At 42.1% G+C, this 12,130-nt stretch overlaps 1 protein-coding gene across 3 annotated transcripts in view; it reads right to left on the reverse strand.

Annotated features, from left to right (window-relative positions):
- LOC138299197 (E3 ubiquitin-protein ligase TRIM39-like) overlaps positions 1-12,130 on the reverse strand; it is a 228,528-nt gene that overhangs the window by 67,961 nt on the left and 148,437 nt on the right. For all 3 annotated transcript variants that reach the window (XM_069237303.1, XM_069237302.1, XM_069237304.1), the window contains one exon: positions 9,565-9,660. In XM_069237303.1, coding sequence (XP_069093404.1) covers positions 9,565-9,660 — 96 coding nt within the window. The remainder of the gene's footprint in view (positions 1-9,564; positions 9,661-12,130) is intronic.

A 12,130-nucleotide genomic window follows, 5' to 3' on the forward strand; every position in this document is an offset into this window, starting at 1 on the left:
GAAGCAAGTTTTTAAAAGATATATTCTATAACGGTTTATAAATAGTATATTTATTTTATACATTTTAAATTGTTAATTATGTGAATTATTTTATTTATAAAGTATTTAATACATAATTTTAAAAGGTTGTAATTGCTTTAACTTTTAAATAGGTAATTAGAGTATTAATCAATTAATCATCGAACTTCTTTAATTGTTTTAAATATTTTTATATTCATTACATATTAAGTTTCTATTTTTTTGTAATAATATTATACTTTTCTAGTATTAGTGTTATTTTTTTATGGGTGTTGGGTTTTTAGGGTAATAGGGTGAAAAGTGTATTAAATGTATTTTATTGTTAATGATTTTAATTACATTTCAATATTATTTTAACATTTGTAATGTTATAATCTAAATTTTCATTATTTACATTAATTATTTGATGTTTAAAAAATATTTATTTTGGATTTTTTGTGATCTATATTTGTTTGTATCAATTTAGTAGTGGGAATAATAAATATGACCATGCAAAGCTTAACACTTTCCCGACAACACTCTCTCTACTGTTGCTTACGGTGCAATGGGAACCAATCCAAAGCTCAAAATTTTCCCTAATGTTGCTCAGGTTGTAGTGGGAACAGTAACTCTCACCCCTCTAAAGTCTAATTTTAAAAGGTAGTTTTATTTTTTTATTGCACGTGTTTTTCAATAACTTTGTTTCAAATTATTCATTAAAGCGTAATCACTTCATAGTATAGGCTTATTTTATATATCAACATATAGGCCCTGATTATAAGATTGGCGGCAAATGCCGCCTATCACCATGGCGACAGCCGCCAACATACCGTCGCCGTGGCTACCGAGCGTCCACCAAATTATGACCGTAGGTGGAATTCCACCAGAAGGAAGGTGGAATTCCAGCTACGTCATGGCGGCGGACAGCGGTAAGGTGGCGCTGCTGCCAGCAGCAGCGCCCCACCAGCACAATGCCGCTGACTGTTTCATGTCCCATGACACGGCCTGCCGGGGTTTTGCTGGCGGACGGTGCTACTGGCATTGCTGAAGGAATTCCCTGGCACTGATAGTTCCTACTGCCATGGTTTTCGTGGCAGTACAGAAACCACGGAAACCATGGTGGTTGGCGGGGTCAAAATTCCATGGGCTGTAGTCACCAGCCCCGCTGTCGTTACCACCGTGGCAGTCGGTGTGTTATCTTGGCGGTTTGGCTTTGGCCAAACCTCCAATGTCATAATAGTGGCGGTATGTACCGCCAGCCTGTTGGCGGTATTACCACCACTATTATACCAGTAATGACCCCCCATAGAGGCCTTGATCCAGACAGACTTTGTTTTATAATTCATGTGTCCGTTCATAATTTTATTTCCTATTTTCATATCAAGTTTATGGTTTTAATGTTTTTAAGTTCTAAAATTTGTTTTTTTGACAAAATTATGCCATTGAAGGCTTTGTCTGACTGCTGACTATAAGAGTGGCCCATACTTTCTGCTCCTCATAAAGGCCCTGTTTCACATCTGTTCCAAACCTTTTGCATGAGTAAATGTTAACCCTTTTTTCCAAGGATCATTCTGTCATCTACTCCTATTTTTTATTCCTATGCGTTAGAATGTATTTCTCCAAAAGCTTTCCCATGTTCCTGAAACAATATGTTGCTGAAATAATATTTAAATGCAACTAAGAATTGAGCCATTATTATGGTAAATGCATAAAGCACTGAGTGTGTGAGAAGCAGTGAACATGTAGAAAAAGTGTGCAAGAGAGAGTGAGAAGAGAATAAGATTGACAAATACATGAAAAACCCTGCTTAGAAACAGTTAACAGAGTCCTAAATAGCAACAAAATGTGTACAGAAAACAGGAGGTGTGATGGAAAAAGTTTGGGGGTGACACTGCAGAGAGGGCAAAGTCCAACACCATCTAACCAAAAGTCAGGTTAGTTGAGACAGTAGAAATGACTCTCTCTTATCAATGCCAAAGCTTCCCAAAATCCTCTTGTGTCTTCGCATTGCACAATGTTAGGGACATCACATATCACCAGCTCAAGCTTTAGTCTTTTGGGCAGTTAATATTTGATATGCTTTCTTTAATTTAGTAACAATATTCCATCCATTTGAACATTTGTATGTTAGTCTTTGTGATCTAGTCAATTTCTGGACTCTGCATTCTTTGTTGAACCATTTTGGGTTCTGGAATGCCGCAACAAGAGGGGGCCACAGTACAGCTAAAGGTTTTGCAAAATCTGGAAAAATCTGAACACTGAAACCAAACTTGGAATAGTCATTGAAACCAATCATTCTGCTAGATTCTGTGTTTTCCTCTCTTGCTCTGAGTCAAGGTATATTGAGGAAGTGCTGGTCCCCAAAAATGAGAGCCGAGGAAATCAAAGTGCAACCGCTGGTTCAAATTAAGCACTAGAAACACTGAACCCATCTACTCAGTATTGAACATGTGCACTAAACACTGAAATGTATTCACAACTTAGAAGCCAGGTGCTCAAAACTAAAGCTATTTACTCAGCTTGAAATTACACACTCAACACTTAACCCATGTACTGAGGGCCATATTTACAACTCAAGTCACGTCACACTTGCACCATGCAATGTGGTGGATACGCAACACAACTCAAAAATGAGATTTATAAAGCCAAGCAAAGCCTCCTTGCATGACCTTGAGTGTCTTCATAAATCTCGAGGAAAGCAATGCATCACAGATCGCTGTGTTGCCTTACTGTGCACCAGTGAGGCATTCCATGGATGTTGCATGTGTGTTCCCATGCAAAATTCATGGATTGTGACACATTTCCAGATTTACCAGATTTACCAGATGTGGTAGGCTAGGGAATGCACGAAAAATCTAAGCCTCCCAGGTGAGGCATAATAAGGAGAAATATTTTTATTTCTCCTCATATTTTCCTCTTTCTATGTGTGCTGCAATCTGGAGCAAACATAGAAAGATAAAAAAGCCTCAAGGGATGATTTGTGTGCATGTAGGTGCCCCTTCCTGCACAAAAACAAACCTCCATGCAAAGGAGGCAGCCTTGCACCTTGATGCAACGGTGCCTGTGTTGGTGCTAGGCAGCCTACTGTGGCCAGCACTGGAGAAAGGTCAGAAATGTGCCATATTGGGACAAATATAGCGCCTTCTTGTCCTTTGTCTATCATGTAGCTGCACCACTTGGCCATAAATATGGCCCGGAATATTCAAACACAACACTAAAAGAGTACACTGAATCCTGAAAGCACATAATCAACACAAACTTGACAATGACACTATGTATTAATTGCTGAAACATGTATTTATAACTGAAACCACATCTTATAAGAGGAAACCATACACTTTCAAATTCAACTGTGTACCCAAAGCATAAAATACCTGCTAACCAAATCTGAAACCATAAATTCTTATCTAAAAGAATGTGTTTAACACTGAAGACATGCAATTTTATTGCATTTTAGTGATTCATAAGTATAACAAACTCGTCATGGTGGGACGTACATCCGATGGGCAATATGGCATACAGCTGGAAGTAATCTTACATCTGCTATTATGGTATATATAGCACAAAGAGAAAAGTGAAAATTTGCTAGACAGTATAGCTGGATTACTGGTGTGTTAACAACAAAGCAACCATCAATGGCATTGAAAAAGGAAATTTCGCCACATATATGATCCAAAATAATGCAAACACAACAAATATCATATCGCTGTAAAAATCCCACCCTCTCTTTCCCCAAACTTGTCATCATACTGTGTCTAGGGGGTGCTGTGCAACTGAGTGAAGGCATATGTGCAGGGGTGGGATTTATGTTTTTGGATATCTCAAAGGGGCTTGGTATGTGTGTCATGAAGTGTTGTGAAAAATGTATTTGAACCTGTGTCTCTTAAGTGACTAGCGGTACACTACTACGCAGTCAGGGGCAGTCAGGGGCATTAAGGATGTGGGGCAGAACGAGTGACCCCCATGGGGAATGTGGAAAAAGTTATGAGTCGACTACCTCCTGAGACTTGAAGGATTCAAGTGTTACTTCCCATTCCATAGCGAAGGCGCACTTACGTAACCCACGGTATGTGTCCCTCTGCAAGTTGCAAACTTTGGGTATGCTCCAACCCAACACGTTTTGCCAATAATAGTGCTAAATCAATAAATTGTGCCATGACTCTGGAGCCTTTAGGCCTAGGGTATAGTCCCATAATGCATTGTTCGGCAGTATTCCAGTGGTCAGACCTGGCTAGATCCGACAAGGCAGTCCCGATGGATACCCTTTAAGAAGACAGTGAGGGACAGGCCCATAGCATGTGTAATAGGTCCACGTCTTGTGTGTGGCAACAGGGGCATTTAGAGAGGCAGTAGGGAACATAAATTGACGTTTTTGTGGCTTGAGGAAAGCTCTGTGTAATATTGAGCATGGTATAAATTTGAATCAGGAGTTGCAGGAAATTCTGCTGGAGTATTAAATAAGAAAGACCCACTCTTTATCATGGAGACTACGTCAAAAGTCCTCTTCCCACTTGGCCTGTAGGATGTTCAGGGGGACTGATCGGTGCAAGTGCAGACCACAGTATAACATTTAAGCAGGCGTCAACCATGATTCATAACATGAATCGCTTGAATACATTTGTGGGTAGCTGGCACCAAGGCCATGCTGTGCCCAGTGTTTGTGGACACAGTGAGTAATACTAGCATGTGTCAAAAAGAGCGTCTCCAGTAGACCATGAGTCTGGGTACATTCCTGGTGGTTCATGAGGGTTTGGTCCTCAAAGAGTGTTCCAACTGTTGTGACTCCCTCCTGCTCCCGGGTTAGTAATCTCTTCGCTGTTAGTTTACCCAAAGAGGTGAAGAGACCTCTGAGAGGGATGACTCTATGTTGGGTAGGGCTGATCTGCGTAACAGAAGAGGTTGCAGAGAGGATGCACCAAAGACTTGGACTTAACACTACAACTGTATACTAGGAGCAAAATTATATAAACACTCAAACCGTTCACTAAGAACTGTAACATACACTCAGCACTGCAACCACATACTCACCACTGACAGCAAACACTCAAAGCTGAAGCTATGAACTCATCACTTAAACTATGCAATGAACAAAGTAGTCAAAACCAAAAAAAACAAGCATTGACAAAGCCAATGGATCTGGTGCATTGGTTATTTTTTCATTTTTTATGGTAAGAATATGGCACAAAAAGTAAAGAAAATATGTTGATGCCTAAAAGTGAGGTCCGTATGCTTGCAATAAAATGTTAACTTAAAAGACATAACCATTGCACATCATTTTAACAGAACAGCATAGATGCTTCCTCTCAGGCAGGTATACTTAGCACACCCGTAGAAAATGTTTTTGGTCTGATGTACATCACAGGAAAGTATGAACACTTTCTGATACACACACGCACAGCTCTTCCAAATAAACAGTACACTTACCCTCAAATAGGTGTGTGCTGATGATGACTGTGATGATGGTGCTCTGAGTGGTAGCAACAGTACTGATTATTCCTCTGATGGGAATGGTGGTAGTGGTGGTACACATATTTCATTTAAACAATTTAATGGTGCTCAATTTGCCGACCACAGGAAAAAAAGAAAAGCTAACTTCACATCTTTGATATTCTAATTTGCGACCTGCAGATGCCACAAAGCGTTTACATTGAGCGGTCATGTCCCTGAACCTCTTTGTCAACTGGATGTTGTTGTTTTTTTTTGGAGGGGCTGGGGTCGGGCGCGATTGGATGCTGGCAGATTATGTACAAACAGTGTCATTGCGTTTCATTGAGAAGCTGACTGTAAAGTTTGGCTGAGCTCAGCTCACTGCAATCTAACCTCAAATAACAATAATGTGACATTTACTAAATTATGTTTTGAACAGTCCACACTTCAAGTACAAGGGTACTTAATCAAGAGTTATTCATTCAACATTTCCTTCCTGGATGCAACCATGTTGTTAATAGCAAAATGTCATTTTTATCTGCTCTTAATCATTACTCTCTTGCTTCCCCTTGAGGTCCTGTATTCCTTTGTTTGAAATCCTATTTGCCATAATAATATACTGCCTTTCTGTGGCAAACATCTACCATTACAAGGTACTTTAAATAACATGTATTACTATTATCCATGTTAAGGATACTAAATTTGCCTACCTGAGAAGCAGGAAATGCAAAGATGATCTTGCTCATATTTGACCTCTTGACACTTTGATTCCTACATCTTTCAGCAGTGACTGTTCAACTCGCTGAGCCATCTTAACATCTCTGCTTCTCTCCATGTATCACACAGCATGAGCACACTTCATATACCTACTATATATCTACGCCACATTCATGGGATCCCACATACCATAGTTTGCAATGTTGTGGGCTGATGCTGTCACTACTCCATAAGAAAACTGCACCAAAGAGCATCTGATGCATTCGTAAGATGCTTATATTCATGTCCCAATCCACTTTAACAGTCGGTTTGTGTGGGGTTCTGCCAATGTCAGTTCTGTATCCTGACTTCTTTTCCAACTCAAGTAGACTAGTTTTTTCTCCGTCTTTTTGTTTACAAAAAACCAGAGGGCCTGATTACTAGTTTGGCAGATGGGATGACCCGTCCGCCAAACTTACGACAGGGAGGTTGCTGCCTTATTGGCTACCTCCCTGCTGGGCCCATTACAACTTTCCCGATGGGCTGATGGATGGAAACCAAGATTTCCGCCCATCAGCTCAGTGGGAAAGTGGCAGCAGCATTGTCGCCGGCTCGTAATTGAGCTGGCGGCAATGCTGCCACCCGCAGGGTGCCCCAGCACCCTCGCAATGCTCACTGTCTGCACAGGGTGCTGGGCAGGGGGACAAGTGCATGGGCTGTGCAGGGGCCACCCTGTGGCCCTGAACCTGTTCTCCTCCAGCCTTTTCATGGTGGTGAAACCACCATGAAAAGGCTGGCAGAAAACCAGGTTGTAATCAGCAGGGTGGCGCTGAGTGATTCCACCCTAGACCACCGTCAGACCATCAGTAACATTGTTCCAGGTAGAGACGATAGTGGTTTGGCAGTCCTACCGGCAAACTGGCGGCTGTCAGGACCACCACTGTAAGTCTGGTGGTCTGTTGGCCACCAGACTCGTAATCAGGCCCAGAGACTGAAATCAAGAAGTCTGCACTCTCTTGGAAAGGCAATGTTCTTGCTGTGTCTGTAGAAGTCCCATATAATCCTTGCTCAAGAGAAGCCTTGATCCAGACAGACTTTGGATTGCCTTCCTACCAGAAGCGTGGAGATGCTGTCTGTAGGAGAGTCTGATGTTGATTTTTATGTTTATCGCTTCTTCTGCCTTGGCCTGGGAGTGGCTTAGGATTCGGGTCTTCGTAATACTTACCATTGCAGTGGGGACTTGGGCTTGGTTTCACCTCACCTGTGTGTGCTATGCATCTCATTGCTGGAATCCAAAGAGCCAGGATTAAAAGATCCTGCTGTCCATGTGCTCCCACTTCAAGGTTCTTCTCCGATCATCTTGAATACAGTGGAAGTTCTTCTGTTGCCTCATCTACGGGTTGACTATGGACATCAACACCCAACGTGGTGACATCTCTTTGATGGTCATTTGCAGGGCCAGTGGTCAAATGTAGCAGCTATTACATTCATATACCTGAGGGATCTTTCAGTCATTCTCTAGGACCCTTGGGCAGCATCTGCTGTTTTCTTTTGTGTGAAAGTCTGTTTTCCTTATGGACCTCATATGTCCTGGGGCGTGTCAACTCCTGCACGTGCTGTCTCAGGAGAGTTTTCAGTTCACACTCATACACCAACTCCCTAGTGGTGCATCGAGAGCATTCAGCCTGCTTTGACCTTCTATAGCTGTATCTTTTGCCATCTAGAAAAAGCGTCTCCTTTCTCAGATTTGATAGAGCGGAAAGAGAGGTAGTATTGGAAAACTTGAGGGTTGATGCCCTGTCTTTTCCTTTGCTTCCAGCTCTGCTCTATATCGCCCCTTACACTGTCCTCTTCTCGATGCTACTGGAGAATATTTAGGCACAGGCGGTGATATTGATTGTCATGCCTTCATCGTTGCTGGTCCTTTTTGATTCTATAATGGTTGTTTATTGTGCCATGTGCCATTTTTGATGTGCCATTTCTCCTTCCAACTTGCGGCTGGGTAATATAGGTGGTGATGTTCCACTGATACTGTTGTCCATTAAGAGTTATCTGTATGTCTCCATGATCATCTGCTATGACAAAGACAGTGTAAGTGGTTGTTCCTTCACTTTTTCCTTCATGGAATCATCACATTGTATGTCTAGGTCTTCATGGTCCTTCTTTAAAGCCTTTAGTTTTGCCCCCCCTCTTCCCTGCCACATGACAAAGATTGCTTTTCTCATAGCTGTTACCTAATTACGTCAGTTGAGTGAAGTGGGGTTGCTGGTGATCGTTGCCAGAATAAACAGGGACTCAGTTCTGTGATAGAACTTACTCGCTGTTGGTCATGCCTCGTCCCAATAATCTAAGCCTCTGAAACAAAGCCTCTGTTGTTTTTTTGTGTGACGGGACAAGATGCATAGACTCTCCTATCTCCCGCGACCTTCAGTTGAACAGTGGAACTTCAGCAGACAGTGGAACCCTATGATGCCGCATCTCATCTTAGAAGCTATAACGTTCTACATTTCAGCATCGCCTAGTCACTTGAATTCATCCTGAACAGCAATCTCACACTCAAGGAACAAATCATCAAGACAACAAAGATGGCCTGGTACCCGCTCTCACCACTGAAAACAAAGTTAAAATGTTTCTACCAGGAAGTAAGCTCTAAACTGCATCTAAGCCCTCGTACTTTCCCATCCAGATGGCGGAAACACCCTGTTGCACGGGCTTCCAAATGGTTCTGTGGTCTGCCGTGGGGGATTCCATCATGCTGCAGCATGCCCCATCACAGTGCCTGCAGAAAGATAATCCATCAACCGCCATTCTGATTCTAATCCGGTAGTTCCTCTTGCCAGTCTGCACCCTCTTCAAAATAGCGGTGTAATTTACAGCCATCACAAGTTCAATCCCCTCCAGTCTACATGGCAAGCTCATCATCTGTACATGCTCTCAGCACTCTCACAGTCAGGATACCATCAGACATGAGATTAAGAAAAAGATAAAGGCAGCAGGCCATTTCTATCCATGTACCCAAGATCTGGACAAAATACCCATATCTAGCAGGACCTTTCTAAACCTGTCCAATCTGAGAAAACCAGTTGACTAATCTTGTTAGCAAGTTTATATGTGTGTTTGTGGATCTGAATCTAAATGAGCGAGTTGCAAGCATGCAAATGACGAGTTCCCACAAGCATTAGGATGTAAAACTTGAAAAAAATAGGAGGATGAAAGTGGAGGGTGTGAAGCACACATAAAGTTTAACAACATTCATACTGCTGTCATAGTAAAATAGTTATGCAAAACTTTACTTCCTTTTTTTTGTCTACCCTTTTGAATCAGCTAGTCAATTTTGATGAACCTAACCAATGTTATTACTGTTTTGTCCCGTGCTTTTAAAAAAACCATATATATGTAACAAAATTATTGACAACCACTCTTGCTAAAACAGCAGCCACTTGCCTCCATCCTAGCTGCTTTCTTTCGCTGATTTGATGTAAACACTTTGAGTTCGTCCAGTTCCTTGTCCAAAAATCTTTGCCAGCTCTGGAGAGTTCTCTGTTAGAAAGAAAAGATAGCACTTGAGGGTGATGCTTTTAAGACTATCGTCCAATAAACATATTTGCTCCTGCCTAACTCTGCATTTTAAAGACTCATTGAATATAAAAGTGTTTGCAAACTGAGCTGAGTAATGCTAGTGTTAGGACATTGTATGCTTACTGGTAGCACGAGTGGGCATCACTATCCATACAGGTATGTGTGCTGGAGGTGGATGTCCACAGTGGCTCTCACTGAGGAGCACATTTGGACCATTTTCGAGAGCAATAATGCTAACACCTTATTGTTCTAAGGATAGGTGACCACATATCGCATGATGTTGCCAAATGTCTATTTTCTTCCAGCAATCTCACCACTTCTATATTACTCAATCAGACCTCATGTAACCCTTTTCAATTAACTTTATGCCCATCATCTAGTTTGTACCAGCCAGCATTCTTTTTCCATCCCCACCGTTAATGCTACCAAACACTATTTCACTCATTACAGAGCAGAAGATACCATTCTGATTGAGACTCATTCAGAGTTTGCATAAGGAGTTTGCGTTTAAAAGGCAATGTTAAGACAATGGAAAAATAAATAGTAGTCTAAAAATGAGGAATGTCACATACAATAGCAATATATATATTTAACTACTTTAGAAGCGTAGGCATGGATCTATCCTAAGTAAAAGGGATAATTCTGAAACATCGAGTGTAACGGTAGGCAGGCAGAAGCAGTTAAAAGAATGTTGCTACAGATGTCCTTTTCACATTAAGAAAGTGCCCAGAAATATTGCCAGCCACATTTCCAAATAGTTATCAAACTCATTGGTTCCTTTACTTCGATGAGAAAACTTCAGCAGAACAGACTAAAACACTCATAACTCGTGTTGATTTGGATGGCAGCAATGTCCCTGACAATCACAGTGGTAGTTCCTTGCTGATAAGCCAGGCGGTCTGTTACTACACAGTGTGGCTGCACGCCCTCCTGCATTTTATTTGATGAACAAGTAGTGAAATATAAGCTGTTAGACTTTTCATCCTTGGTGTGGTCTTCCTTAACTTTTTGCCTCTGTTCCCCAGGTTGTTGATTTGTGCTGGACTTCTGATTTTACTGTTTTTGTTACTCTGGGCACTTTATCACTGCTAACCAGTGCTAAAGTGTAAGTGATCCTTTATAAAATGTGTATGTAATTGGTTTATCCATGATTGGCACATTTTATTTACTAGTAAGACCCTAGTAAAGTGCACTGAAGGTGCCAGGGCCTGTAAATCAAATGCTACTAGTGGGCCTGCAGCATTGGTTGTGCCACCCGCATAAGTAGCTCTGTAATCATGTCTCAGACCTGCCACTGCAGTGTCTGTATGTGCAGTTTTAACTGTAAATTCGACTTGACAAGTGTACCCACTTGTCAGGCCTAAACCTTCCCTTTTCTTACATGTCAGACACCCCTAAGGTAGGCACTAGGTAGCCCCAAGGGCAGGGTGCAGTTTATTGTTAAGGTAGACATATAGTAATGTCTTTTATATGTCCTGACAGTGAAATATTGCTACATTTGTTTCTCACTGTTGCAAGGGCTGTCCCTCTCACAGGTTAACATGCGGGCTACCTTTCAATCTGATTAAAGTGTAGATTCCCTTTGGGAGCGGATGGACATGTGGAGTATGGGGTCTCTGAGCTCACAATTTAAAAATACATCTTTAGTAAAGTTGATTTTAAGATTGTGTGTTTGAAAATGCCACATTTAGAAAGTGGGCATTTTCTTGCTATTACCATTTCTGTGGCTCTGCCTGTTTGTGGGTTCCCTGTCTGGATCAGTTTGACAGTTGGGCTGGTTGCACCTCACACTACACTAGACAGTGGCACAAAGGGAGCTGGGGTGTAGCCTGCATATCCTGATGAGCCATCTGTGCTAGGAGGGAGGGGAGGAGTGGTCACTCACACCTGAAAGGGCTGTGCCTGCCCTCACACAATGCAGTCTCCAGCCCCCTGATGAGTGTATGGGGCCTGGCCTGGACATGGCAGGATTTCACATTCAAAAGAGACTTTACTTTGAAGTAGGCCTACTTCAAAGGAGAAATTGGGTATAAGAAGGACAACCCTAAACCACAGACTTTAGAACACTTCTGGAAACAAGAGGAACCTCTGCCTGGAGAAGAGCTGAGGAAGAAGAGCTGCCCTACCTGTGACTGTGCTTTGTGGAGCTATCCTGCAGTTGCTGCTTCTGCCAGAGTAGGAGGGCAAAGACTGGACTTTGTGTGCCTTCCATCTTGAAAAGAAATCTCCAAGAGCTTGATTTAGAGTGTGCCCGATCTCGGACGTGCTAGGCAGTGTTGGGCCGTCCGACCCTGCTTAGCACTTCCGAGATTGGGCGCATAAGCCAGGTGTAGCTAGTCACTACACACAATGTCGCACATGGAACTCTGCAGAATTCCACAGAATTTCTAAGCAACTCTGCAGAATTCCGCAGAGTAGAACTCCGCGTACT

Source organism: Pleurodeles waltl, chromosome 6 (genome assembly GCF_031143425.1).
Source record: "Pleurodeles waltl isolate 20211129_DDA chromosome 6, aPleWal1.hap1.20221129, whole genome shotgun sequence".
Lineage (NCBI taxonomy): Eukaryota > Metazoa > Chordata > Amphibia > Caudata > Salamandridae > Pleurodeles > Pleurodeles waltl.